The sequence below is a fragment of the Syngnathus leptorhynchus genome, chromosome 2 (assembly GCF_054491065.1).
Source record: "Syngnathus leptorhynchus isolate UIUO chromosome 2, UIUO_Slep, whole genome shotgun sequence".
In the NCBI taxonomy this organism is placed as follows: domain Eukaryota; kingdom Metazoa; phylum Chordata; class Actinopteri; order Syngnathiformes; family Syngnathidae; genus Syngnathus; species Syngnathus leptorhynchus.
The window spans coordinates 20,459,373-20,485,685 of NC_141196.1; the positions used below are offsets into that span (position 1 = coordinate 20,459,373).

Genomic DNA, 26,313 nt, shown 5'->3' on the forward strand with positions numbered 1-26,313 from the left:
CACAGGTCGTTGTTTTATCAGGTGGTAGTCTGACAAAGGATGTTTAGAATTGCTCTTCCAGGGTGTCTGCTGTTTTTCCATCAAAATGCAAGAGTTCAAAGAAGACAGAAAACATCACTGGTGACATTGTTAACCTCGCTGTTGTCAAAGCACACTCAGTATTCACGACACACACACACCTCATTTTGATTTTACTATATGCTAAAACAGGCTATGAACTATCAGTGCATTGTAAAATATCTAATGTATAACATATTTTATAATTACTGCAGGCATTCTCCCATCATTTAATTTTTCACCATCCACACTTTCACTCTGTTTCCCCAGTAATCTCCAGTGGCACACTCTCGGCAAATAGCTGTAATCAACACTGATGCCTTACTAAAACCCCTCTCTATGGCATTCATCAGATTAAATTGTATTGCCATGCCACTGGGGGCATTATAACGGATCTTTTTTGACAAGGACTTTTGAAAAAAAAAAATGTTTTGATTCAGAGTGATTGGCTCGTATTGCTTAATTGAAGCAATTCGTCATCACGCCCTTTTGTCTCACCGTCCTCTCTTTCCCTCCTTTGAAGCTCTCTTTCGCTTCAGCTGCATTCCCCCACCTCAGTCTAAGCTGTTTTACCAAGGTCAAATCAACTCATCCTGATCTGATTTTCTTTGATAAAGAATCCAATCCAACATGTTTGCCAAATTTCCATCACACTCTTGAGTTGAGATATATCTCAATTATTCTTACTGCCAGCCTCTAAACATCAGTATCAGGGCTGCCAGGTCTACTGTGGGAGACGTGGCACATCTTTTAATGATTTTGTAATAATCCACGGGCTGTACGGAGGGAACATAAATTATTTTACCATATCTTTATTAACTCTAAAAGAAAATCCAGCCTATACTGACAAATCTGTGGCTGTTTTAATAACCACCATCTCAGTATCTCAGAATAATTTGCTAAAAATATAGACACAGAAAAAATGGTCAAAGATTGTCACTACTTAGTGTCTGAATATATCAGAAGATACACACAAAGACATGAGTAATAATTTATTGTATCCCATGCATGCAAGCAAGAGTAATATGCAGGGACATGGGAGGGACTCAGATACCGAGAAATAGGCATGGCTTCCTTGTCCTGCCCTTGTGCAGGATTTATGAGCTGTGATATCTGGGATAGTTTTAAGAAATGCTATATAGAAGAAGGTGGGGAAGCGAAAGGAAGTGTATGAATCGATGGATCCAGGGATGGCTATACTGCAAGGAGAATCTCCAGGGATGTAGATGTTAAAAGATTCAGGCTGCACAGTAATAATGAAAATAATTGCATTTATAAAGTGCCTTTCAAGAAACACAAGGACGCCGTACAGTCAGAATAAAATCATACAATAAAATGAAATAAATCATGTCCTAAAATCGACACGAAAGAATAACAGGAAGGTAATAAAAAAGCAGGTTGGTGAAATGGAGTAAACAGTTTGTAACTGGTGGGTTTTAAGCCTTTATTTGAATATGAAAAAAGAGTCACAGTTTCGGAGATCAGGTGGTAAGGTGTTCCAGAGCAGGGGAGCTGAGCGACTAAAGGCTGTGCCACCCATAGTACTGAGACGGGGCAGGGGGTACAAAGAGATGGGCAGATGAGGGGGATCTGAGGGAACGAGTGGGGGTGGTGATATGCAGGAGGTCAGACAGGTAGGGAGAGGAGAGGTTGTGGATGGCCATGAATGTGAACAGTAGGAGTTTATAGTGTATGCAATATTTTGCAGGGAGCCAGTGGGGTCTCTGGAGGACAGGGGTGATGTGGCAGTGAAGAGAGAGGGTCTATGTGATGATTCGGGCTGCTGAATTTTGGACTAGTTGAATTTTATGGAGGGACTCTTGAGAGAGGCCAAATAGAAGAGAGTTACAGTAATCGAGGCGGAAGGTGATGAGGTTGTGAATGAGGATGGCGGTGGTGTGGGAGGTGAGGAAGGCGCAGAGTTTGTTGATGTTGCGTGGATGGAAATAGGCGGTGCGGGTGGTCATGGGAACGTGCGAGTGAAAGGAAAGTGTGTTGTCAAGGATGACACTTGACCTGGGAGTAGGGAGAAACTGAGGAACTGTCGATGGTAGTCAAGAAATTGCCAACTTTAGAGATGGTGGATTTAGTGTCAAGCAGGAGTATTTCAGTTTTATCACAGTTTAACTTGAGGAGAAACAGGTTTTTAATTCATTGAGACAGGAGGTAAGAAAGAGTGGTAGAGAATGGAATTAGGTTTACAGGAACAATAAAGCTGGGTGCCATCCGCAAAGCAATTGACCAGTATGATGAATTTCCAAAGGATGTGCCCAAGGGGGAGGAGATAAAAGAAGGGTCCCCAGGAAAGATCCCTGGGGCATACCAGCAGTAACAGGGGAAGGGTTGGAGGAGAAAAACTTGAGCTGAATGAGCTTACCAGACAGGTAAGAATGAAACCAACTGAGTTGAGTGTGGAAGAGTCTAATGGAGGAGAGTCTGAGGAGGATAGGGTGTGTGATGGTGTCGAAGGTCGCACTGAGCTCAAGGAGGATGAGAACGGAGATGGAACCAAAGTCAGCTGCGATGAGGAAGTCAGTGATTTTGAGTAAAGCAGTTTCAGTGCTATGGCGGGGGTGGAAACTGAACTGGAAAGGCTCATAAAGTGAGTGGAGGGATAAGTGGGAGTAGAGATGAGTGGCAACGGTTTTTTTTTCCAAGTATTTTAGAGATGAAGAGCAGATTAGAAATAGGGTGGAGGTAATTATAACTATTGGGATCTAAACCGGGTTTCTTGACTATGGTGTCAGGATTGAGTTGAGCCAGGGCGACAAAATGCAGCTTGGACCAGGGTTTATTGAAGGGAAAAGGGAGTTGGAAGGGAGGAAGGTGGGCAACGAAGACACAGACGGGATAGAGACTCACGGCCAGCAAACAGACAGACCGACAGACAGAAGTCCACTTGGATAAGGATAAGATTCTGACCGTGAGCCTCCAGACAAGACCAGGGGGAAACTAGACGACAGGAACACTGGGCGCAGACAGGGACGGAACACAACAGTAGACACCGACAACAAGATACACACGGGCAGGGGCTTAAATACATCAGGTAACAAGAGGGAGCAGGTGACAGACATGACGATAACGAAGGGGTGTGGCTGAGGGAAGTTGCCAGCCGAGCATCTCTGGCATGGCACATGACATATGGGCTTGACGACAGCAGTTTTAAAGAGAGAAGGAAGTATACCAGAAGACACCAAGGAGTGAATAATGGTGGATATAAGGGGGAGAAGGGAAGGGAGGCAGGATTTGACCAGGGTTGTGGGGAGGGGATCGAGCTCGGTACGTGGTGGGCTTTGATTTGAAAATTAGGTCAGAGAAGCAAGAACTTAGAGAGGTGATGACGAGGGGAGGTTCGGGTAAGGAGAGAGGTGACAAAAAGTGGTAAAGAAGGTGCTGATGAATGCTAAGGATTTTGTGGTTGAAGAAGTCCATGATGGAATTACAGGTTTCCGTGGAGTACAGGTAAGGGGGTAGAGAAGTGGGTGGCTGGAAGATTTTGTGGAGGACAGAAAAGAGGGTTTTGGAGTTTCCAGCGTTGGATAAGATGAGGCCAAATTAGAATTTGAATTTTGCTTGTGAGATAAGGTCCTTGTACTGTGCGATATGGGTATTGTACATATCCTTATGTATAGTGAGACCTTTTTTTTTTTTTTGTGAAGGTGTTCAAGTTGATGGTATTTGGATTTTAAGGATCTGAGTTGGAGGCTAAACCAGGGTGCAGTTGTGGGAAAGGGCACAGGCCGTTGTTTCAGGGGAGCAAAAGAGGTGAGAGAGTTGGTGAGGCAGGTGCTATAGAGAGACGCCAGTTTGTTGGGGTTGGAGAGACCATCTGGAACAGGATAATGGTCGATGTGGGAGCAGAGAGTGTCAATGTCCTTGGTATTCGGAAATGAGATGAGACGGGGAAATCTGATTCGAGAGATGCGTTAAAGGTGATGAGGAAGTGGTCAGTTACAGGGAGAGCATCAGCAGTAGGCATGGAGGGGGTGGGGCCAGAGAAGCAAAATGAATCTAAAGTATGTCCTTTAATGTGGGTGGGGAAATCAATTATTGTTTTAATTCAAAACTGTCCAGGCAGGATGCAAAGTCTCTGGTGAGAGGCAGGTTGGCATTATCAGCGTGTATGTTGAAGTCCTCCAGCAGAATTAAATTGGATGAGAGAGTGGTCAAATAAGTGAGTGAGGAAGAGAATTAACAGATAAAATCACTTTGTGGCTCGGGGGAGGGGGGGGGGACTGAGGCGGCGATGATTGCAGAGGGTCCAGAAAGTTGAAAAACAATGCATTCAAATGAAAATGTCGGAACAGAGACAGGCAGAACCCTCCACTTCTTGTGGTGGGACGGCAAATGTAAAATAACCCAGGAGGTGTGCAGTCATTGACTGATGAGAAGCCGTTTGGATGTTGCCTAGTTTCGGTTAAAAAGAGAAAGTCGAGGTTGCGGTCGGAGAGGAGATCGTGCATGAGGTGTCCTTTGCTCGTGAGTGAGCGAATATTGAGCAAACCAAAGTTGCCGATAGAAGTGTCAGGTTGTGGCGGACCTCAGTACCAGGCATCTCACACACCAGGCCTTCAGTTACGGGTGGGGTCCTTTGTGATTATATGCTCTCGTTGTTGCTTTGGTGAATTGTCTCTAGCCACCGTTCTTGGCAGACAGTCATGGAATGGAGGTGTGGTCCTCCCTTCTGCCACATTGTGGTGACCCCAACGTGATGTCAGCCCGCCACAATGTGAGGCCAACAGATTAATTCCTGCCATTTGCCAAGGATGGCTGCAGCACACCTTCGTAAGGACCAGCTGCGCATTTTCTCCACTGAACGCTCTCCAGCCGCGGCTGCCTGCTCCGCCACAATCCGGCCACAGGATGATGGTCAGTCAGGCTCAAAACGCCACATGCGTTCCTGCCCGTCTGCCCCACGCCGCCCGGAATCTTCTGCCCACGCCTCAGCAAGCACCCCTCAGTGAGGCTTTCAGAGCCTTCAGGGCTGCACGCTATCGTCAGGCCCGCCCAAGCCAGCCCTCCGGCCCCTCCACTCAGTGCCGCCCACACCTCAATGTAGGCTTCCTTAGCCTGGCCCTAGCCGACAGGATAGCTGCATGCCTCGTTCGGGTGCCTGCTGAACTCAGCTGTCCGGCCTCCCAACCGGCGCTGTGGATCCAACTTCCACAACCCAACCGGGCATTTCCGGCCAGCACTGCTACCCGTGTTGGACGCAGGTGACCACCTGGCAGATGTCTGCAGTGCCTCATCATTTTTTCCAGCCAGTTCTGCTACGTGTGTTGGAAGCAGGTGACCACCTGGGCAATGTCTGCAGTGCCTCATTGGCTTTTCTGGCCAGCTCTGCTACCTGTGTTGGACACAGGTGACCACCTAGCCGATGTCTGCAGTGCTTCATCGTTTTTTTCTACCCAGCTCTGCTACCTGTGTTGGACGTAGGTCACCACCTAGCTGATGTCTGCTGGGGTGTTGCATCCTCGTCCTTAAGACTGCGGCTTGAGTGAGAGATCCACTCTTACCCCTCGTCCTCGTCGGACCCAGGATGTGGCCTGCCTTGTGTTTCAGACGCTCTATCTGCATCTACCCCGCCTGAGTGTTCAGGGCTCTGTGCATACACGTTCGCTTGTGTTTGTGAGGCTCCTCACACACAGTCCACCGGGGCACACCTTTGTCTGCGTCTCGCCCGCCAAACCTCATCTTTGCCGGTTCATGACTCTGTGGGAGTTTTTTATTAGTGTGTTTCGAGTGTCCTTCTGGGTGTTCGGGCGGGGCTGTGTAGTGGACCACAGTACCAGACCTCTCACCCAGCAGGCCTACAGTTAGGGGTGGGGTGATATGTTTGTCCTTTGCGATGTCATGCTCTTGTTGTTGCTTTGGGGAATTGTCTCTACCCACTGTTTGGCAGACAATTCATGGAATAAAGACTTGTTCCTCCCTTCTGCCACAATGTATTACCGGAGCATTAGCCGACCTAGCAAGGCCAACTAGCGTGTGGTGATTTTTAGTCAATGTATCTGGAAGGGGCACAGAACGTGGACCAAGTGACATTAACTGAACTGAAATGGTTGCGCTGGGTATATCTACGGGACTTGCGGTGGACGTAGTAGGAAGTCTGGGTGGTGATGCAGCGCCAGTGTTGGAAGCTGCGGTATATTCCAGCGGATCCTGAGAAGGTCAACGACCGAACCGGACTGGAAGTAGTAGGTTGAGATGTTCCCCTTACATAATGCCAGTTGACAGTAGGAAAAATGGCAAAGTCGGTGAGAATGAAAGTGTGTGTGTGTGTGTGTGTGTGTGTGTGTGTGTGTGTGTGTGTGTGTGTGTGTGTGTGTGTGTGTGTGTGTGTGTGCGCGCGGATGTGTGCGTGTGTGTGTTGGGGGAGTGACCTTGACATTATTGAATGTCAGAGGCCACTGATTTAATACATGTATGAAATACAGAAAAACAACAGACACGTGCATGGAAGCAGATTGGGTCAGGCTGGTTTAGCACATTGGGGCAATTAAAGAGTGCAAGTTTGAGGATATGTGGGTGGTCTCTCTATGGCAGAGGGAAGATGAAGGGGGCAGAAAGCCCCTGGTCTCTGAAGGACACACATTGACCCTGGCTTCTCGTGCCCACGTCCCCTCTCCAGCAGTGCAATTTACGACCCACAGTTGCCGGCTTGAGAGCACGTGTCAATGTTGGCCTTGCGCTGTTTTTCATCAATGTGAGCTCGCATGTGTTGACTGAGAGCTTAGATTGCTGCTATTGAGAGCAAGGAGGATGGATGTAAACCCTCCTTGATTGTATTTCAAATCAAATTTGATTAACTATGTACCACCTTTCATACATTACAAATGCTGAATAACATGCTTTTTACAGGAATAAATAAAAGTCAATACAAAAAGACAACAAGTATTCAGAAACCAAGTCATCCCGTTGCTATATATAAACACACACACACAACACATTAAGTGACAGTGTAAACACCTCCACCAACATGAAGAGCCCACCAAGTCATGCTGGTCCGAGCACTTCACAGGATGACAATGGTTGAAATGGAATGAGCAGTAAAAATTAAAGTAATAATACGACAGCATGACAGAAATACGAGAGTCTGGAAAAAAAGAGATCAATGGATACCCCCCCCCCCTACACACACACACACACATACACTATCAAAATCTGATGCAGGGGTCTTATAATTATAACCATTTTGATTAATGGTGGTTGGTAGAAACAACATATCTAAAACAATTTTCTGCAGCAATGGGTAAGGAATATGAAAAAAAATGTATTCCAATATTTTTTTTCTCATTGTAGTAAAATTAGACAGAAGGAATAGACGAAAAAAAAATTCAATAATGATATCAATGTAGAAAACATCTTTTCAATAATGACGATATCAATGTCATGCTTTATGGCATTATGTCTATTAACAGAGTTGGAGGAGGAAAAAACTGCTGACCATTGTTTTAAAATCTTTTAAAATAATGTAAATTTTGTATCTGCTGTTTCTACTTTGTATGTGTTGTTTCTTCATGCGAGAAAAGCAAATTTCCGCATTCATAATATGCACAATTCTGGATTTTTTTTCCCAAAATTCCTCTTTTGCATGATTAGTTCTGTGATTGTAACTTAATTTAATCTAAATATGCATTGTCTGTTGAGTCCTTTGAGGCATGAGTGTGATAAAGGACAATGGATAAACATTTGCCATAACTTAATGATAAACCATAACCAAAATGTATTTTTAAGTGGCTTAGCATCGGGCAGCATAGATTGAATTTGCGCCAAGGTTCTCTGAAATATGGCTGATTGTTGCCGATGTAGAGTGAAAGCTATCATGGCGGCGCAGAATGAGAGGAATATTGCTGAGGAGTTGAGTCCAAGGGCCCATTTTGTGTATGAAGATGAGATGGGAGGGGGTGGGGGTGCAGGAAGGTCGCTCCTCATCCATTACAGATGATTCATAGTCTGCCCTGACCTTTAATACCTCGACTTGCCTCGCTCTTGTTTCCTGCTACAGTCTCTGACTGCAAGGAGACTTCAAGTGTACACTGTTCATAGAAAAACACTCCCACACACACACTAGTTTTTATAGGTGTTGTTGGAATAATATGTCTGCATACTTCGTGGGTGAACATCTATGATGTAAATTTGCAAGCATCAAATGTCAAAAGTTCACTGAAGCACCCTGCTTGCATCTAATGTGACAAATAAGCTCTTCCTGCAGTTGTATTGTTCTAATCCCTTTAGTGGTCTCTGGGATGGAAATATAATTACGTTTCTGCAGTGCAGCACGTTTGATAAGACAGTCACTAGCTGAGCTGAATGTCTAACTGAATTGGATGCATACTCAGAAGTCCCATCGTTGCTTGCCTCTACCCATCTTGTCTCACTCACTCCTGCTCTCAGCTTTTCTCCTTTTTGATTTTTGCTTTCTTATCCCCGTTCTCGTCTCATCTTTAAAGGTAGTTTTGCTTCTGTTTCTTACCCACTAGGTATTGCAGTGGATAAAAAGGGTGTTGTCTACTTTGTTGATGGCACCACCATTCAGAAGATTAATGAAAGGGGGTTGCTGTCCACCATGATTGGCTCCAATGGACTGATGTCAACGCAACCCCTAAGCTGTGATGCACGTATGGACATTAGCCAGGTGAGTGCCTAACTGTGTGTCTGTGTGTTAAAAATGCTGGGTTAAAAACAACCAAATGTGGATTAAAAATTGGAACAGAGAGAGAGAGAGAGAATCTTGTGAAAACCAAAAGCAGGTAATTTGATCAGCCAGCCTTCAGATCACACTGCTGACTTATGTCAGGCCTATTAGAGCTGCAAATGAATTATAGATGAAGTGCGATCTCTGCACAAACACTCACACAGGTACGAAGTAGAAGGTGCCTGGGTATGTGTATGACCGGGTATGACTGCTTAGACCAGGTGACTCTAGAGACGCAATTGCATGTCTTTAAAGAGGCCAGTTCAATCCTCCTGTTAGACATGATCCTCTGCAGCACATCTGACTGTCATCATACTCCATCTGTGTTTGCTCTTGTAAACTGCACTGACCTCAAACTGGCAGCAATATTGATCACAACTTATGTAGCTGTTTGACTTGACAAACACCACTATGCTAATTTATGCCAAATAAACAGCAGATTGTTGGCACAAGTTTTGTGCAAAGTCAAACTGACTTTTAAATTAAAACACGTGATGTTTTGTGTAGCAAGGTATAAAAATTCAGCGGTACTGAATTTTTACTGAGAGACTACTCATGATGTGTGCAAAGTTCTGAAAGAAATATATGCCAACCCACACACTGTTGAGTGTGCTGCCAACCAACAACTGCCAACATGATTCAAAGTGCAGAATGAAAAATAATCAAATCCTCAAACAAAAGTAAAAAAATTGTGAAACTACATTATTTAGATGACTGCCCACTATTGATATTTGAATGGTTAATCTGTTGGATATAACCTTAGCACTTGAAACCCTTGTCTTCGCCAGTACTTCAGTTGATGTCAGTCAAAAACACCAGATTTTATGGCAAAAGAAATGTCCATCTTGGGATGTCAAAACTTTCTTTTGAATAAATCAGTTCAACACTGAAACACCAAAATGCTTTGATCGAGCTTTGAGCTGTTTTTGACAGAACTTGTCCAGACCTGACTCTTTGTATGCAGCCGCATTTGCCTGCCATTACTGAAAAGCTCAGTATCATGAACAGAGATCTGGTATTTGTCGTCTTTTGTCTCAAGACAGGATGAGCCCTGCTTGATTAATTTCTCTACCCATTAAAATGGGATTTTAGACTGAAACCTCTTCTTTCCCATTTGACAGAGCCTATAATTGGACATGTCAGTAGCAATTTAGCATGATCCATTTATTTACCAATCCCACTCCACAGTCATCAATCACCTCTTTTTCCCCTCCAACAAATCTCCTCAAACAAAGACCTTGTATTTTTTTTATTTTTTATTATTGTGTGTTTGGGTGCGAGCTGGACACTGCAATGTGGGTGGCTCTAGTCTCGTTTTGTCTTTCTTTGATCCCCACAGAGTTACTGAGTAGGGTGCGCTTTTTCAGAATGTGGCGATCATGGTTATTGGCTGACATTTGGATCACAGTCGAAATGAGCAGTTGTGGCTGTTGAATAAACACAAGGAATGCTCCCTGCCTGACGCTGACCTTTGCATATGCGGGAAGGGCCAGGCAGCCAAATGCTATGTTATTAAGCAGATATCATTTGTATCACCTGTACCTAAGGGTCACTGCCACTGCCAAGGCTATTTGATTCATTTATGAATATAAAAACAAACTGTATTTCCTCTCTGTGCTTGTGCAGGTACGTCTGGAGTGGCCAACAGACTTGGCTATTAACCCTCTGGACAACTCCCTTTACATCCTGGACAACAACATTGTGTTACAGGTAAACACACATACACTCATGCATCCGCAGTGTACACTGCAAACCGACAATATTTATATTCCTAATCTCGTTCCACGTGCTTTTCTGGTAGATAAATACTGATTCTGTTTGCTGCAGAGATGAAAATTATTGTACGCAAACTGCCTTGTTGTCACAATATCAATATTCAGTGAATGATACAAGTAACAAGAAAATCCTGCTCTATGCTGAAGAAGAGATGCGATAGGGCCGTCATTCCACAAGCTGTTCTTTTGTGTGTCACTCACAATTTTATAGAAAAACATGTCTGCCAAAAGTAGTGCCTCTCATGGACAATGTAAATTATGTCAGACAAGACGGTCTTGTAGTAAATATCACGCAAAATTTCCATGTCAAAACAACATCGTGACTATAGCTGTGACCCATTATTTGAATGTTCTTGGTTATCTCTAAGCAATTCTTGAGTTGTCATATACATTTGTAACAACACAATCAACATCGTAATAATGTGTAATGAAATAATATCATTGTCTAACATCAGCAAGCAACTAATAAACAGATGATTTTACCAAGTAACTGCAGCAGAGTTGTTGGAATAATCTTGGAGTCAGATCCCCCATCAGATATTGCACCCCAACAGATGTTTATTTTCTTGCAGTTATGAGACAATTCATCAATACTTTATTGATATATTACATTTCATACTAAATAAAAAGCAACACAATGTGCTTCACGAGCAGGACTTAAAACACAATATATCCCACCCATTTTTCCCTGGGCGCTATCCACACTCCACATCTTGTGTTAAAGCACTTAAAGTCTAAAAAGATGATGAAAAGACATGACACAGCTGAGAACAGAGCATCATCATCGAGGTATTTCAGCACCAGGAATAGCTTGCAGCTCATAGATGGAGAGAGACAGAGCCTACCCAGCCCTATGGAGACAGAGTAGTCAGGACAAAATGCGTTATGTTCAATTGTTTACACATCAAGGGTAGAAAGACACTGACTGCCAAAATGAACTTGGAAGATTTTGAAAGTTTAGAACAATATACCATTCATAAGAAAACCTTACAAAACTGTTTGGGTCAAATTTGAGTGACAGCCTAATCATTACACTAAATGCCTAAAATGCATGCTTTTTTTTTCCACTCTGAAATTTGGTGGCTGGTGATCAAATTTGACCCAAGCCCACTAAAATTGATTTTGAATAAACCAGTGTGTGGTAAATCAAGATATGGTAGGAATGGTGGTAATCATTAAGCTGTGATACTTAACATGCTATGAGTGTGTGTAGTATTTTTGGAACAGTCCCAACAGTTTTCAAGAGGTAGCTCAGAGAATATTCCTGCCACAGGTTGGTCTCAGAAGGGTCATGGAGAAAACGCTAAAGGGTTAAAAAGTAGAACAAAATAGGAATATTCATACTAAATATAAGGGACAGAGGTCAGATAGCGGTCAGAGGGTTCTTTGACACAGGAAAGAGATCTGCAAAAGCAAGTACCTTCAATGTCACTAATAAAAATGCAATTCCCCTTTTGGTTAAAGGTTCATCATCCATTTCTGAATGTCAGACAGGCTGTGTGTATGGAGTGTTTTGTACTCCTGTTTTTCATGGCTAACACATGAATGGTATGGCATGGTTTCAGGTATCGGAAACTCTTCAGGTGCGTATTATCGCCGGCCGGCCCATCCACTGCCAGGTGCCAGGCATTGACCACCATCTAATGAGCCGAGCTGCAGTTCGGGCCACTTTGGAAGCAGCCAAAGCCATCGCCATGTCACACTTGGGCACCCTGTACATCGCTGAGACTGATGAGCGGCGCATCAATCGCATTCAGCAGGTCGCATCATCAAGTCAACTCTCAATTCATTCAAATTCATCGCGCTTTGACAGTCTTCTTATAGAATACTCAAGATTTTTTTTCTGTCAAGTTTCTAAACCAAAGTAATGATGTAATGCTCATGCAGAGAAGTCATAAAGCTAAAAAAATTATGCAGCCTTTCATTTAAAAGCTTTCTGTTTTTTCTCATACATTTTTTCCTACATCTTAACACTTCTGAAAAGTTGAGCACCAGCAAAGGTACAGCCCCTGGGCTTAATCAATAATCCCGGAATTCTGAGTCTAGCAGCGAAAAACCTCGAGGAAGCATCATCCTGTATCGATCACACAAGACATGTTGATTCTTTCGGCTTTCGCACTTAACTTTGCCTTTCACCTTCGACGCCCTCCAGCAAACCTTTGTCCAACTGCAATAATACATGACAGTGAATTATTTCAACAAAACAAACCAATTTAAATGTGTCTAACATTACTATTTTCATTCGATCAAAACAGGTGACAATTTATCTGCACAATTTTCACAGCACAAGGAAATAGAACATATTTTGCAACACTTATCGCACGAGTTGCATTCAACAGCGCCAACAATATTTGTTCTCAAACTTTTTACACCACATTAAATTGGTTCACATGGCATTAAAAAAAACAATGACGTGGGGAGGAACCATTGATTTGTACCAAGTTAAAAAAAGGCTGGTGTAGAAATGATTTGATCAGTCAAAACTAAATTAGGTGAAGAAAATTGCTCCAAGACTAACGAGCTAAATATTACAACAAACTGACAAAATGAAATGATTGCTGGGTTTAATTTTTATTGACTTACAATCATTCCTAGAACTTTTGCTTGACTGTCTCGCTCACTTTTGAGGTACATACGTTGATGCTCCCATCCATACTTCTGACACAGCCATCATGCGTCACCTCAAAATTTGTGCGCAACCACTAAAGAGGCGTGATTCAGCTACTGTAAGTCTAAAGGTGTTCCCGATTACCAGCTCAAGGAATTTTCATGAAAAATAACTCAAGTAACAGTAACTTGAAAAAAAGAAGCAATTTAGTCAACAGGACTGTGCTCATCACTGGATGTGTCTGAAGCCAGTAAAAAACAAGTGTGTGTTGATCTGGTTCACTAATTCTGCGTTCCATGCGATCAAAAACACAAATAATAACACACCATACGAGATCAAATAACAAATGATTAAAAAAACTCACGTTGCCATTACAATGGTTGTAGTTGTTTGTGATTGTCGCTTCCAAACTCCAAGCTCACTTCAGCACGCAGATATGCTCCTCACAGGTGGGAAAAAAGTCACCTGGTGTTAGAGTGGTGCTCACTAACTTCTTTGCAAGAACCACACTGGAGACAGTTTGTCCTTTAGCACTTGCAAGTGGAGAAAACCTTTGTCACCTTGTAGCATACTGAGGTGATGGAAAAGTAGTCTGGCCTCTTAGGCCTCTTGAAAGAGCATATTTATTGAGAGAAAGCAGGGTAGGTGTGAGAGTGGACGAGTTTGGTGGTCACCTCAGCAACTGGTTAATCAGTGCAGAGGGCCTTAGCTCTTTGTTTTACAAGGTTGTGGAAACAGAAACTAGTGGAGCATTTTAGATAACCAACTAAGTAAGAATGTTTCCACACCATCTGGAAAGTTTTAACAACTGAATGTGGAAACTTTCCAGAGTCATGGAAAGGTTAAAGGTTTAAACAAAGTTAATAATTCTGGCCTACATTCCAGCATAATCATACGATCAAAATTATTTGTCAACCCTAACATCTGGCACTGATCCTTTTTCACCAAACATGATGTTATGTTGATGTTTGGGCATCAGTATTTGGGTGGGACACATTTTGGCAATTGGTGAGCATAGAAGGACCAAATTGTTGGACACGATGGCAGGTTTTGTGTGCACATTTAATTCAATAAAAATTGTGAATTGGGCATCATGCACTGCATTGAAGCAATATGAGATACACCATGGGAATTGAGAACAGAGTAAAAATGATGTATGAATTTAATCAGGTGACCAATAGGCCTGTACACTCACTGACCAATTCATCAGGGCTGTCTAATTAGAGCCAATACAAGAACAAGTCTTTTACCTACACAGGAATTGAAAAAGTATTTGAAAAACCCTCAAGACAGTTCCACGTTATTGTGGATGACAAAAAAATGTATCCATTCATTTTCTATAGCATCTTATGGGGGTCGCAGGTGACATGAAGCCTATTGCAACTCACAAGTATCTATTTTAGCAAGAAATTGTATGTGACACGCAATCAGTAGCACCCCTGCTGGTTGAAACCGTTTGGGCAAACCACTCAATTTGTCTCCCACACAGACGCACGACTCTGTACGATCACAGGATGTTTCTTCTGAGCGCAGTCACAGAATAGACAGCGAGCAAACCGTGACAAGCATCAATTGCGAGCTCTTGTTCCATGTAGAGGGCATAGTTTTGAAGCCTTGATCACAGTCAAGTGACAAGACATCTGAAATCAGCCTGTCTCTTTGAATCGAACCCTTGATGAAAGTATTGTGAGTTGAAGGCCTAAATTGAGCGCCAAATGTGCATAGCGTACCTGTTTATATAAACACGGAGCTTTTTGCAGCTATTTCAAATGATGCTTATACTCTGTTGACTTGTATCAGCTCAACAATTAAGTGTATCAACAGTAACAACACTAAAGAACAGTTTTTTTCTTGAATATACTATTTGATATAACCGAAATTAATATTGTTGAAAAAATAAGTCAATTTTTTTATAGTAACATGCATAAAAATACCAGCTATGTTTTTATATATAATACATGTAATGTTGAGGAAAGATTTGTGATCTATGTTTAATAATTGTGTGATTTACATTCATACATAGTCAGTTGTTCCGTAAACTCAAAATGATCTGCCAAGATTATACACAATAGCATCAATATTGGTCTGTTTTTTTTGCCTTGCATGACATGGACTTTTGAACACTACACAGGTGTCAACCAATGGAGAGATATCTGTTATCTCTGGCGCTCCTACGGACTGTGACTGCAAGATAGACCCCAACTGTGACTGCTTCTCTGGTAGGATATCTGGGACTTTGCGCGCTTTGTACACACACACACACACACACACACACACACACACACACACACACACACACACAAAACACATCCACATCCACATCCTTATGTTATGCTATCATGATGTGATCGTATTAGATAACAACATGCACTTGAAATTATCTCTTGGTTTAGAAGGACGTTTAAAAGCTTCATGACGAGCTGTAATTGAAGTTGTCAATTGCTCTTAAAAGAGTGATTACATCTTTCTGCTAATTTTTAAACTGATTTGAGTGAAAGTTGAGCTTTGACAAGCTTTGGCAATGACCTTGGTGTGTGAACATGACTTCAATGGGAGATTTAAGGCTGTGTTAAAATTGAACTTGTCTTGGTTACACATGTGTACGTAGTGTATGTTTGTGCAATACTTATTTTTAGTATTTGTATTCGCGTGGCTGTCTCCCCTTTGCAAAGACCTTCACTTGAATATCAGTCTAAACCAATACGAGAAAAGCTTTTCCAATCCAATCATTTTATGGCCGGCGAACGAAAAGCTCTTCCGCTATAACAGATGAAGGTTTTAAACAGGTTGGCACATCATCGCAGGCCAACGGAAATCTAATAAAAGGTTGAGAAAAGGACCAAACAAATAAGCAGATGTTTTTTTGTCAGTTAGGCCATGCTTTCCATTGTAAGTGTCAGAGGATGTGATTTTATCATTTAATTCAGCTCATAAAAAGCTGTCATGCCCCCCCCTCCCCTTTATCAAAGCAAAGGGAAGTCTCTCTCATGCCACAAGCCAATGGGCTGTAACACTTTCTTTTTTTCTTGAGCTTTGCTTTGCATATTTCCAATCATGTCTTGCTGTTAACTGATGATTACACTCTTCAGAAGCTTTCCGTTTCCATGTCCTCACCATGAAGACTCACAGAGTCTCTGTCTCTGAACGCCAGCATGCATCTACAAAATAAGATGTGTATGTTCTGTATGCTGTTAAAAAGTAAACCACCATCCCAATGGCTGCACTGGCCCGCTAGAGGCTCTGTGCTTCCTGCTGACTACATTTAAAGGACTTCACCAAGCCTTTTTCCTGCTGTCTTGCCACAACACATGAACATTTTCAGTCAGCATCATATTGTTCTGATCCAGACCATTGAGTACCTACTGGAGTCCAAATCCTGCTGTGGTCACACCATGAAATATTATTTGCTAACTTGGATCCATGTTTACTTCTCGAAAGAAGAATTTGTATTTATGAGGGTGGCTTGTAACTCCATGTGTCGTTGTGGTACTAACTCAAAATTCCGTCTCATTTTATTTAGGTGACGGCGGCTACGCTCGTGACGCTCGTCTCAAAGCTCCCTCTTCTCTGGCCGTGGGCCCCAATGGCACATTGTATATTGCTGATCTAGGGAATATTCGAATCCGAGCTGTCAGCCCGAACAAGCCTCAGCCTGGCCCAGCTGGAATGGTTGAGATCAGCTCTCCCCTTGACCAGGAGCTCTATCTCTTCAGCCAGGTACACAGACCCTAATTGTGGGAATCAAACATGTCAACCATTCATGCTATTGTGCATCTAATTTTTAAGACTCACTTTCCATTATTGCGTATTTATTGTGGGCTACTAAACTCTTGGTGTTCTCTGGGTTCAATTTGACCCCAGGCTTATTTAGTTGTAGTCAAAATTGAAAAACCTAGGTTTAAATACACCAATCAAAGTTAATATATGAAATAGTAAAACACCAATCGTTGAACAATGGCAGTGACATGCACAGTATATGTACTTATATGTCTAAAAGTGAATTGTCATAGAAATAAGAAAAAGAAGGAATGATCAATAGCTTGTTTAAATCTAGTATTGTCTTAGTCTTGTGACAGTGAAGAAATCACAGATATTATCAACACAATCTCAATCGAAGTACAAGAAAACACTTTCGATTCATAAGAAGCTCGCTGAAAGTGGGTCTTTTAAAAAAAAAAAAAAAGCACCTCTGCCAAATGGAATGTAGCCTCTGGGAGAGTCATATAATAGTGCTAGACTGTCCGGGGTCAGAGGTCGTTGTGAGGAAGAGATCTTGCTCTAGTGGAAACTGCATTACAATTGGAAATTTGTAAAAATGGTCTGCATCAGCCCCAGCATCTTTGGGTTCAGAGGTTAATGTGAGAAAGGGATACTATTCCATGCTGTGCTCTCGTCACTACAAACAAATTATTCTAAGGGTTGGATGGATGGATGGATGGATGGATGGATGGATGGATGGATGGATGGATGGATGGATGGATGGATGGATGGATGGATGGATGGATGGATGGATTGAATTTTATTTTATTTTATGATTATATTTTATGATTGTCTTTATTATGATTCATTGCAATTTCATGCCACTGCAATAAGAATAATGAACGTTAACATTATGCTTCTTTTTAAAGGCAGAAGTTTGAAATTGTGAAATTTATGTGACTGTATGTTTATGATTATTTTGACTAGTTATTTATACCTATCTTTGATTATTTACTTGAAACGGGGTGGTGGCTAGTTCATACTTGACAGGGTACAGAAGTTTTATAGTGACCAAAGTATGTGTACCCCTTTTTCTTCAACAGAATGGCTCACACCTGTACACTAAGCACCTGATCACCGGCCACTACCTGTACAACTTTTCTTATGGTAGGGATGGCCTGCTAGCTACAGTGACAGGTCGTGATGCTCATGCACTCCAGGTGAAGAGAGATGCTCACGGTGTGCCACTCTGGCTGGCGCTACCTGGTGGACAAGTGTACCGGTTGTCTCTTAGTAACAGCGGAACACTGAGGAAGGTTTCCGCACAGGGTCACGACATCGCCCACATCATTTACCATGGTAACACCGGTCTCCTAGCAACCAAGAGCGATGAGAACAGTTGGACCACTGTATATGAGTAAGTTCTGCACTCATTGGCCATCATTCAGTTCCCATGCGTACGCATGTACATCTTTTAACCAAGATGCACAACGTATTGAAAAAAAAGTAATCTCTAAAATCAATAATAATTTTAAGAGTGATGAATTTAATCGGCCATTTGGTAAGCTTACTTGTGTCCGACATACACACAAAGCATATTTCTCATTATGTTCACCCTCTTGCTGTTCAAGTGCATGCATGTACAATGAGAACAATTTTGCTGCTGTGTGTGTCCGCAATTGTCACTCAACAAGAAGATTGCGCAAGTATGCAGATTAACCACTCACTCACATTTTCTTTCTTTTATTTCCTTTGACTAAAAATGTCTAAAGTTTATTTTCTAATCCCTCCTAGAGATTAAATATTACACAGACAGGAACATACTTATGTGCCATTTTAAGTTGAAAAATTGAAATGCATTAAAAATATTATAAAAGTTTGACCCAAATAACAAAAGTATTTTTAAAAATTCTGCTGGTGTGCAAATCCATGAGTGCCAAACTATGAGTATGCAAGGATCTGCTGTAAACAAATGTGTGTACTACTGTCGAGTGGCCTGCCAGCAGTCCAGACATGTCTCTCATTGAAAATGTGTGGCACATTAAGCACAAAATATGACAACCGAGAAGTCGGATTGTTGAGCAAGTGAATTGTCAAGTCAAGTCAAGTTTATTTGGATAGCCCTAAATCACAAGCAGTCTCAAAGGGCTTCACATAGACAAACAATTGACAATTATTCTCAAAGCTCTTGAACTCCCAAAAAACAAACTCCAGCCGAATCGGCCACAACAGGTTAATTAAAGGCCATATCATAGAAATATGTCTTTAAACGTGTCTTAAATGTTTCTACTGAGGTAGCAGTTCTAATATCCATTGGTAGGGCATTCCAGAGCTCTGGAGCCCGAATAGAAAATGCTCTAGACCCTGCAGACATTTTCTTGGCCCTCGGTGTCACTAAAAGACTAGTGTTTTGCGAACAAAGGTTACGAGACGGAACATAAGAACAACTAGGTCGACGAGATATGAAGGCGCTAAGCCATGCAATGATCTCTAGGTTAATAGAAGAACCTTGAAGTCACATCTTAAATGAACCGGGAGCCGGTGTAAGTTGGCTAATATTGGGGTAATGTGATCAAATTTTCTTGCCCGTGAGAGCAGCCTTGGAGCAGCATTTTGTACTAACTGTAGACTTTTGATGCTGGACTTGGGAAGACCAGAGAATAATGCATTACAGTAGTCCAGGCGCGACGTGATAAATGCATGTATAATCATTTCCGCATCACCGGTCGAGAGGATTGGGCGAATCTTAGACATATTACGAAGGTGAAAAAACGCAATTCTGGTTATATTTTTAATGTGCTTTTGAAAGGAGAGCGTTTGGTCAAATATTACCCCGAGATTAGTTACAGTATCACTCTGAGTGATAGTACGGTTATCTCTAGTTATAGGGGTTTCCTTAAATAAATGTTGATAACGATTTGATTGATGAGTTGATAGTTCATCAAGCAAGAATAGGAATTCCGCCTACAAAGCTTTGTGTCCAACGCACGTCGAGCGCAAAGTGCAGTCTGCACACGAGTGTAGCATTCTTTCTTTGGCATATTTGTAGACAGGTGCCGGTAGAAATAGGCGTATGAGTTTTTGTGGCCAAATGTAATAATTAAAGATATCGTTAAAAATATATATATATTAAATGTATTTAAACTGTTGCTAACACATTGTTTTTCAGCAACAGTTTTATTCATTATGCCAACATTGGCGTGTAATTATATTGACTTGACGGTCCAGTTCTGAAGCCAGACTAATCATTCCGCAGCGGTCAAGATTTCAATAGTCTGATTTCAACAGTCAACTGTGGACCAACCACTGCGAGTGCGTCACAGAGACTGAAAAAAAAATATCCTATTGAGTTGAGCAAAATGCTGCTGTGAATTGGCAATTATAGCTTTTTAAATTCCGATATGTATTGGTGTAAAATAGTGGCCCTACCGGTACTTTTCACCGTCTGTTTACAATATCACCTAATAACTGTGAAGAGCGATTCTGCTTCAAGCATCTTACGACATTAAACAACCAGCCATTGGAGGTTTATTTTTGTTTGTTTTGTTTTTGCTGAAGCTTTGTTGAAGAGAACAATTGCAAAACACTAATTCCAACAACTGTGTGCCTTTCATGTAGAATTTGAAAATAAGAAAAAAAAAAATACTTCTCTCCTTGTAAGATTAGCCATCAGATAGAGAAGTCCGCAGTTTACTGTTTAGGCAGTAGGTCAACAAACAATCTCTTCCAATTTGATTTTGTAATGAATGTTTGGGTAAATGTATCAAAGCACAAATATTTAAAGCCTTTTACTTTTGAAATGTTGAGGTGCAAAAGTTGCCAGAAATATAAATAGCAAAGTCATGTCCAGATACATGAGAATTTGCAATTTGTAATTTTCTTCACAAAAGTAATATATTTATGTACGTTGTTACCTTATGAGATTGGTGACAGTTTACCTGAAGAATTGTCTCTTTATTCAGTTTAAAAGATAAGAGTACGCACTCACATTAGTCTGAATTATTTACCATCTCACAGCTGGATAATTGCCTGTATAAATCAAAGCTGACACTTGAATGTGTGGAAGTGAGGCGTTATTGTGTGTGCATGTATGCCTGTTCGATTGTCTAACTGGCACAGTCGCAGCTGCCTGTGCACAATTGTCCATCATTGCCTTTGTGTTTATTCTTGCAGTTACAACAACGAAGGCCGCGTGACCAACATCACCCTCCCGACGGGTGATGTGCGCGGTTTCCACGGCAACCTGGATCGCTGGTCGAGGGTTGAGGTCGAAGCATCCAATCGCGAGAACTTTGTCACCAGTACAAACCTGTCTGCCAGTGACACTATCTACACATTCAAACGAGGTATAACTTTGCACTTTGTGCCCCCAGGCTTGTAGAAAAATGTTCTTTCTTCACAGGTCAGAAAATCACAGAAACGTAAGAAAGGCGAGTACCAGACAGGAAACCAAATACAGGGCTACAGATGTAATGTTCCATTTATTGTATATGGCTGACATATGAAAGAGCATAAAATCAGCCTCATGCATCTGCCCCCATCTTCCTCTACACCAATATGCTGCAAAGGTGTTTATGAGTCATCGGGGGCTCGGCCACACATTCATAGCTCTGTAAGAAAGGGAGCCCGTGAAGTTATAAATGATGTTTAAACATTTATGGCTGGCAAATGGCAAGAAAGCGATTTTATTTTTTTCAGCTTTAGATGATATGACCTCTGTTTTTGCTCACTTTTTCTGTCTGCCTATGCTGGGTGCCACAATCGTGAAAGAGGATTTATCCTTCTCTATAAATACGATGTATGAATTTAATAGTTCTTTGACCTTAACATACTGCTTGGGTCAAATTTGACCCGCTTTGACATTTGACAGTCATATAAAAATATCTAAGGGTCAGTCTAACTGCACATGAGTGGAGTTTTGTTTCTTTTGTGATTTTGCAAGCCTAGTGCAGATAGAAAAGGGCGTTTGCGCCATTGTGGGAGGGAACGCAGCAAACTCGCAGCCTATCGAAGCGGCTCTTCTCATAGTAAATTCAGCACAGAAATGGAATGGCATGTACATGCAGGAAACGAGCACACGTAAAGTACATTTAAAATTATCTGTAAAATGATCCACTTGCAGATTATGTAAAATTGGCTTCTGTGGATGGGCCCTTGGATACCACCTTCCACCCCCAGTGAAGTGTTTGTTTCACAATCATATTTGCAAAGGTTTCTGCGGAAACACTTTGAATAATCGTGAGGGAATCTCAAATCTGTAATAGAGTAATGTATCCTGAACATAAGAAACAGTTGTCATTAAAAGTCAAAAGAGATCTGCACGTTCTAAAAAAAGAACCGGAATATCCGAACTGCTAACTGCTACTATTCCCACAGTTTGAACCCTGCCTTTAAAATAGATACAATCAATTTATGCATTTTATAGATAGTATTTTTGCTTTCTTCTACTGCCTAACTGCTACTATTCCCACAGTTTGAACCCTGCCTTTAAAATAGATGCAATCAATTTATGCATTTGATAGATAGTATTTTTGCTTTCTTCTACTGCTATTTTTCTCTCGAACTACAGTGGAACCCCGGAAGTCAACCACCTCAGTACTCGACATATTCGGTTTTAGGCGCAAAATGTCGGGAAATCTTGGCCTCGGTTCTCAGACAAAGCTTTGGAAACCGAAGACGTTAATTGGGGTTGTTGTTTAGCTGGTTTTAAACCAGACTGCAGTTGTGCGCGGCGTGCCTCCAGAAAGCTGCACCGGTGAGACCACAAGATCACAGGGATTTGCGCTGAAAAGTTGAGTTCACGGGATAAAAAGAGTGTAAAAAGAGAGAGACTGTCAGTTATATTATTTAAGAGGCTGGACGAGGGATCTTTTCAAGAACAAGCTTTAATGTATGGCCTTTTCAGTAATGAACAATTCCACAAGATGCAACACACCAGCTTAACTTCTGCATGTGCGCAATGTTACGGTCTGCACGGGTGCCGGTGTGCACTTCCATGTGTCACATTGTATTTGTAAACAATAGCAATCCATTCGTTCACATTGATTTGCTTTTGGGACATTATTTCCGGGACTTTGGCTCATCTACCATGCATAAATACATTTTGTATTTAAATAGTCTTATTTTGTAATGTTTAATTTATTTTGAGCTCATTATTTGACTTAAATGTTAGACGTGTCAAGCACCGCAGACGGACCTCATAAGGCTGTGCTCCTAACTTTTGCTCTACTGTAGTTTTGTGGATTTTTGTAGTTTTATGGACTGTTCCTTCAGAAGGCGACGGCTTTGCTTCTCGACGCTTCTTCTAGAACAAATTAGCATTGACATCCGGGGTTTTACTGTATCTATAATCATTGTACTGACTGTGGCTTTAACGCCTTTTTTGTTGTTTATTAGCAAATTAGCATCATGATCTGGGGTTCTCCTGTATCTACCTTCGTTGTACTTACTGTGGCTTCAAAGCCTTTTTGGTTTATTGAACAACCCATACTAATGTTTTTTCCTTCTCACGGTACTGCACATTTCCATTGCGTGCTTGTGTGGTTTGGTTGTGTGCGGCTTCCTGTGTGTGTGGGTGTGTGTGTGTGTGTGTGTGTGTGTGTGTGTGTGTGTGTGTGTGTGTGTGTGTATGTGTGTGTGCGTGTTTGTGTGCGTGGCTGGCTGGCTGGCTGGCTGTCCGTCTGTCTGTCTGTCCATACACATGTACGTGTGTGTGTGTGTGTCATGCCCATATATGAACACCTAGACCATGCACAGAGTTCTTACAAAGTCAACGCCGACGGCTCGTTCTTTGTGTCGCTGGCCAGCGGGATGGAGCTGTCACTGAGCACTGAGCCTTTCCTACCTGGAGGTGTTGGGGGTGGAGTCAGCCCAATCGCCAGCCGCTGTAACATCAGCCTACCTGGTGACCACGCCCCCAGTCTAATTGAATGGAGGCAGAGGAAGGAGCAAAGCAAGACTAACTACAGCACATATGAACGTAGACTGAAGGTAAAATTCTTAATCACCATAGTAGCAAAACGTTTCTGTGTAGGTTTTGGCAACATAAGCCATACAACAAAATTGCACATAATAATTTGCAATTTTACCTTTATAAACTACCCAAAGCTTTTAAAATAAAACATTTAGTATATAATTGAAATAAGTAAGTCTTACAAAGCCAAAGCTTTCACAGCCATTTTATCCTACCACCGTTTTAGGGGACAAAGTACAGGATTTGCACGACTGTTGAAAATGTGGAAAGACATGCTGTAAAATGGATTTTTTTTTCCCCCAACTCAATACAGTTTGTGACATACTTCAGTCAAGATATCCCAAGGATTAATATAACAGCACACCTTGCAACAGTTTAACTGAAATTAGCATGTTTTATGGGGATGACCCTATCTCATACAAATGAGCCGCTTCTCACCCTCTGTGCTGGACCCTCTGTGCTATTACCATGACAATTAGGGTGCGCTCTGGGGGTGGCTACTTTCTGTCTAAAAAAAAAAGTGAGTGTGAACTGCAAAGTGCATGTGTGCCAAGACAGCATTAAATTCTCAGTCATGGAGGCCCATTATCACTAGTATGAATTCGTATGCAGCAGAAGATGCATCAGCAGACATTTTACATTTCTATAAAACATTCTATAAACACAACTCAAAGAGACAAGTATTTTGAGGGAAAAAAAGGTTTTTGTTCTGAGTGATGATTGTACTGAAGAGGATTAGGGCCAGTGAAGAATAAAAATAATTTGGACTTTAAAGTGAGAACTCTGAGAAAAAAATGTCAGAATCCTCTCACAGGATTCTGACTTTTGACTGAATACCAGCATGTTCATTTGTCACCATTCTTGTTTTTCCTCTTCCATATCATATATCACGTAGGAAGTATACTTCTTTAAATGAGTCACAAACTGTCAGAAACCGTTATGCTGACAAATACCACAATGACACCTCTCTTCTTCAGTCTCACAGTCATCGCATGCCTGCAACAGAATAATAGTTTCAGAAGAAAATTACCCTTCAAGCATAACAATTGATTAGGATATTTCATTTCCACACGGTTTACTGTAAATGTCATTTTACTGATTTATGTAAAGTCATGAAAGTTATAATGCAGATTTATATATCCCATTGTCTTGTGACCTTTGGTTTTTGATTATACAGCAGTTAAATTAAAATGTTGCCTAATTATTGTATTTTATTCTATTCACTTTGGCTGTCTTGCCTCCAGCTTATCCTTTTTTGGCGACTTTTCTTCTCAGGCACATAACAGGAACTTGCTGTCCATAGACTTTGATCAGAGCACAAGAGTGGGGAAGATCTATGATGACCACAGAAAGTTCACCCTTCATATCCAGTATGATAGTCTCGGCCGGCCGGTGGTCTGGTCTCCCAGTAGCAAATACACTGAAGTTAATGTCAGCTACTCTGGAAGTGGACTCTTGTCAGCCATCCATCGTGGAGAATGGTTTGAACGTCTGAAGTACGAGAATGACAAGGTGGTGTCCAGAGCCTGGGTCAATGGGAAGATATGGAGCTACTCATACATAGACAGGGTAAGACCTGAGTCCTGGCTTTCATAAGGACTTGAGTTTTTGGTTTATTTATTTTTGTTTTACTTTATTGTTGGAATAAGCCATGTGAGTACAAATATAGCAGAAATAAAAAGTATACACCCCCTTGTTCAAATGAGAGATTTTAAATTGCATAGTAAATCATTTCAACAATTAACATGAAATATGAGGGGGGGATATAATATGTATATAATATGTATATGTTGTTAAATGTCAATCATCAGAAGCCTGCCCCATTCAAACTTTTGTTATTTAGACTTTTCCTGACATTTATAAGTCACATAACAGCACAAACCTTTTATTCGAAATGAAGCACAACAAAGAGAGCAAAAAAAAAACTGAACAAAAAACTACACTCCCTTGTTCAAATGACAGATTTTAAATCACAGTAAATCATTTCAACACTTGACATGAAATATGAAGGGGAATATAATATGTATATATGTATATGTTGTGTTCAGAAATAACCAATCACATTCAGATTCATTAAATGGCAATCATCAGAAGCCTGCCCCCATTCAAAGTATTTTTATTTTGGCTTTTCCTGACATTTCTAAATCAGATCCTCACAGCACAGACCTTGGACAGATGAAAAAGCCTCTAAAGCATCAGAGGGATATTATTGTTAAAAAGAATTTCCAAGGAGCAATGTAAAGGAAGTTCATCAATAAATGGAGAATATATGGCACATCAGTCACGTTTCCAAGAACTGAACGGCCTTCCAAACTTTATGAAAAGACAAGAAGAAAATTGGTCAGGGAGGCTGCCAAGGATCCAACTGTAACATTAATGGAGTAGTAGACGTTTATGGTGGTACTGGCTATATAGTTCATTTGACAGAAATGACCAGTCTTCTTCATATGACTGTGCCATATGTCCTACAAAGAAGAAAACATTTGAAATCTTCTAAATATAA

General features: G+C 41.5%; 1 protein-coding gene across 1 annotated transcript in view; it reads left to right on the forward strand.

Annotated features, from left to right (window-relative positions):
• The window catches only part of tenm1 (teneurin transmembrane protein 1), a 175,665-nt gene that overhangs the window by 135,906 nt on the left and 13,446 nt on the right, over positions 1–26,313 (forward strand). The window contains exons 22-30 of the mRNA XM_085905448.1: positions 8,541–8,695; positions 10,382–10,465; positions 12,096–12,290; positions 15,270–15,357; positions 16,659–16,855; positions 17,941–18,254; positions 21,011–21,183; positions 23,583–23,827; positions 25,086–25,379. Coding sequence (XP_085761574.1) covers positions 8,541–8,695; positions 10,382–10,465; positions 12,096–12,290; positions 15,270–15,357; positions 16,659–16,855; positions 17,941–18,254; positions 21,011–21,183; positions 23,583–23,827; positions 25,086–25,379 — 1,745 coding nt within the window. The remainder of the gene's footprint in view (positions 1–8,540; positions 8,696–10,381; positions 10,466–12,095; positions 12,291–15,269; positions 15,358–16,658; positions 16,856–17,940; positions 18,255–21,010; positions 21,184–23,582; positions 23,828–25,085; positions 25,380–26,313) is intronic.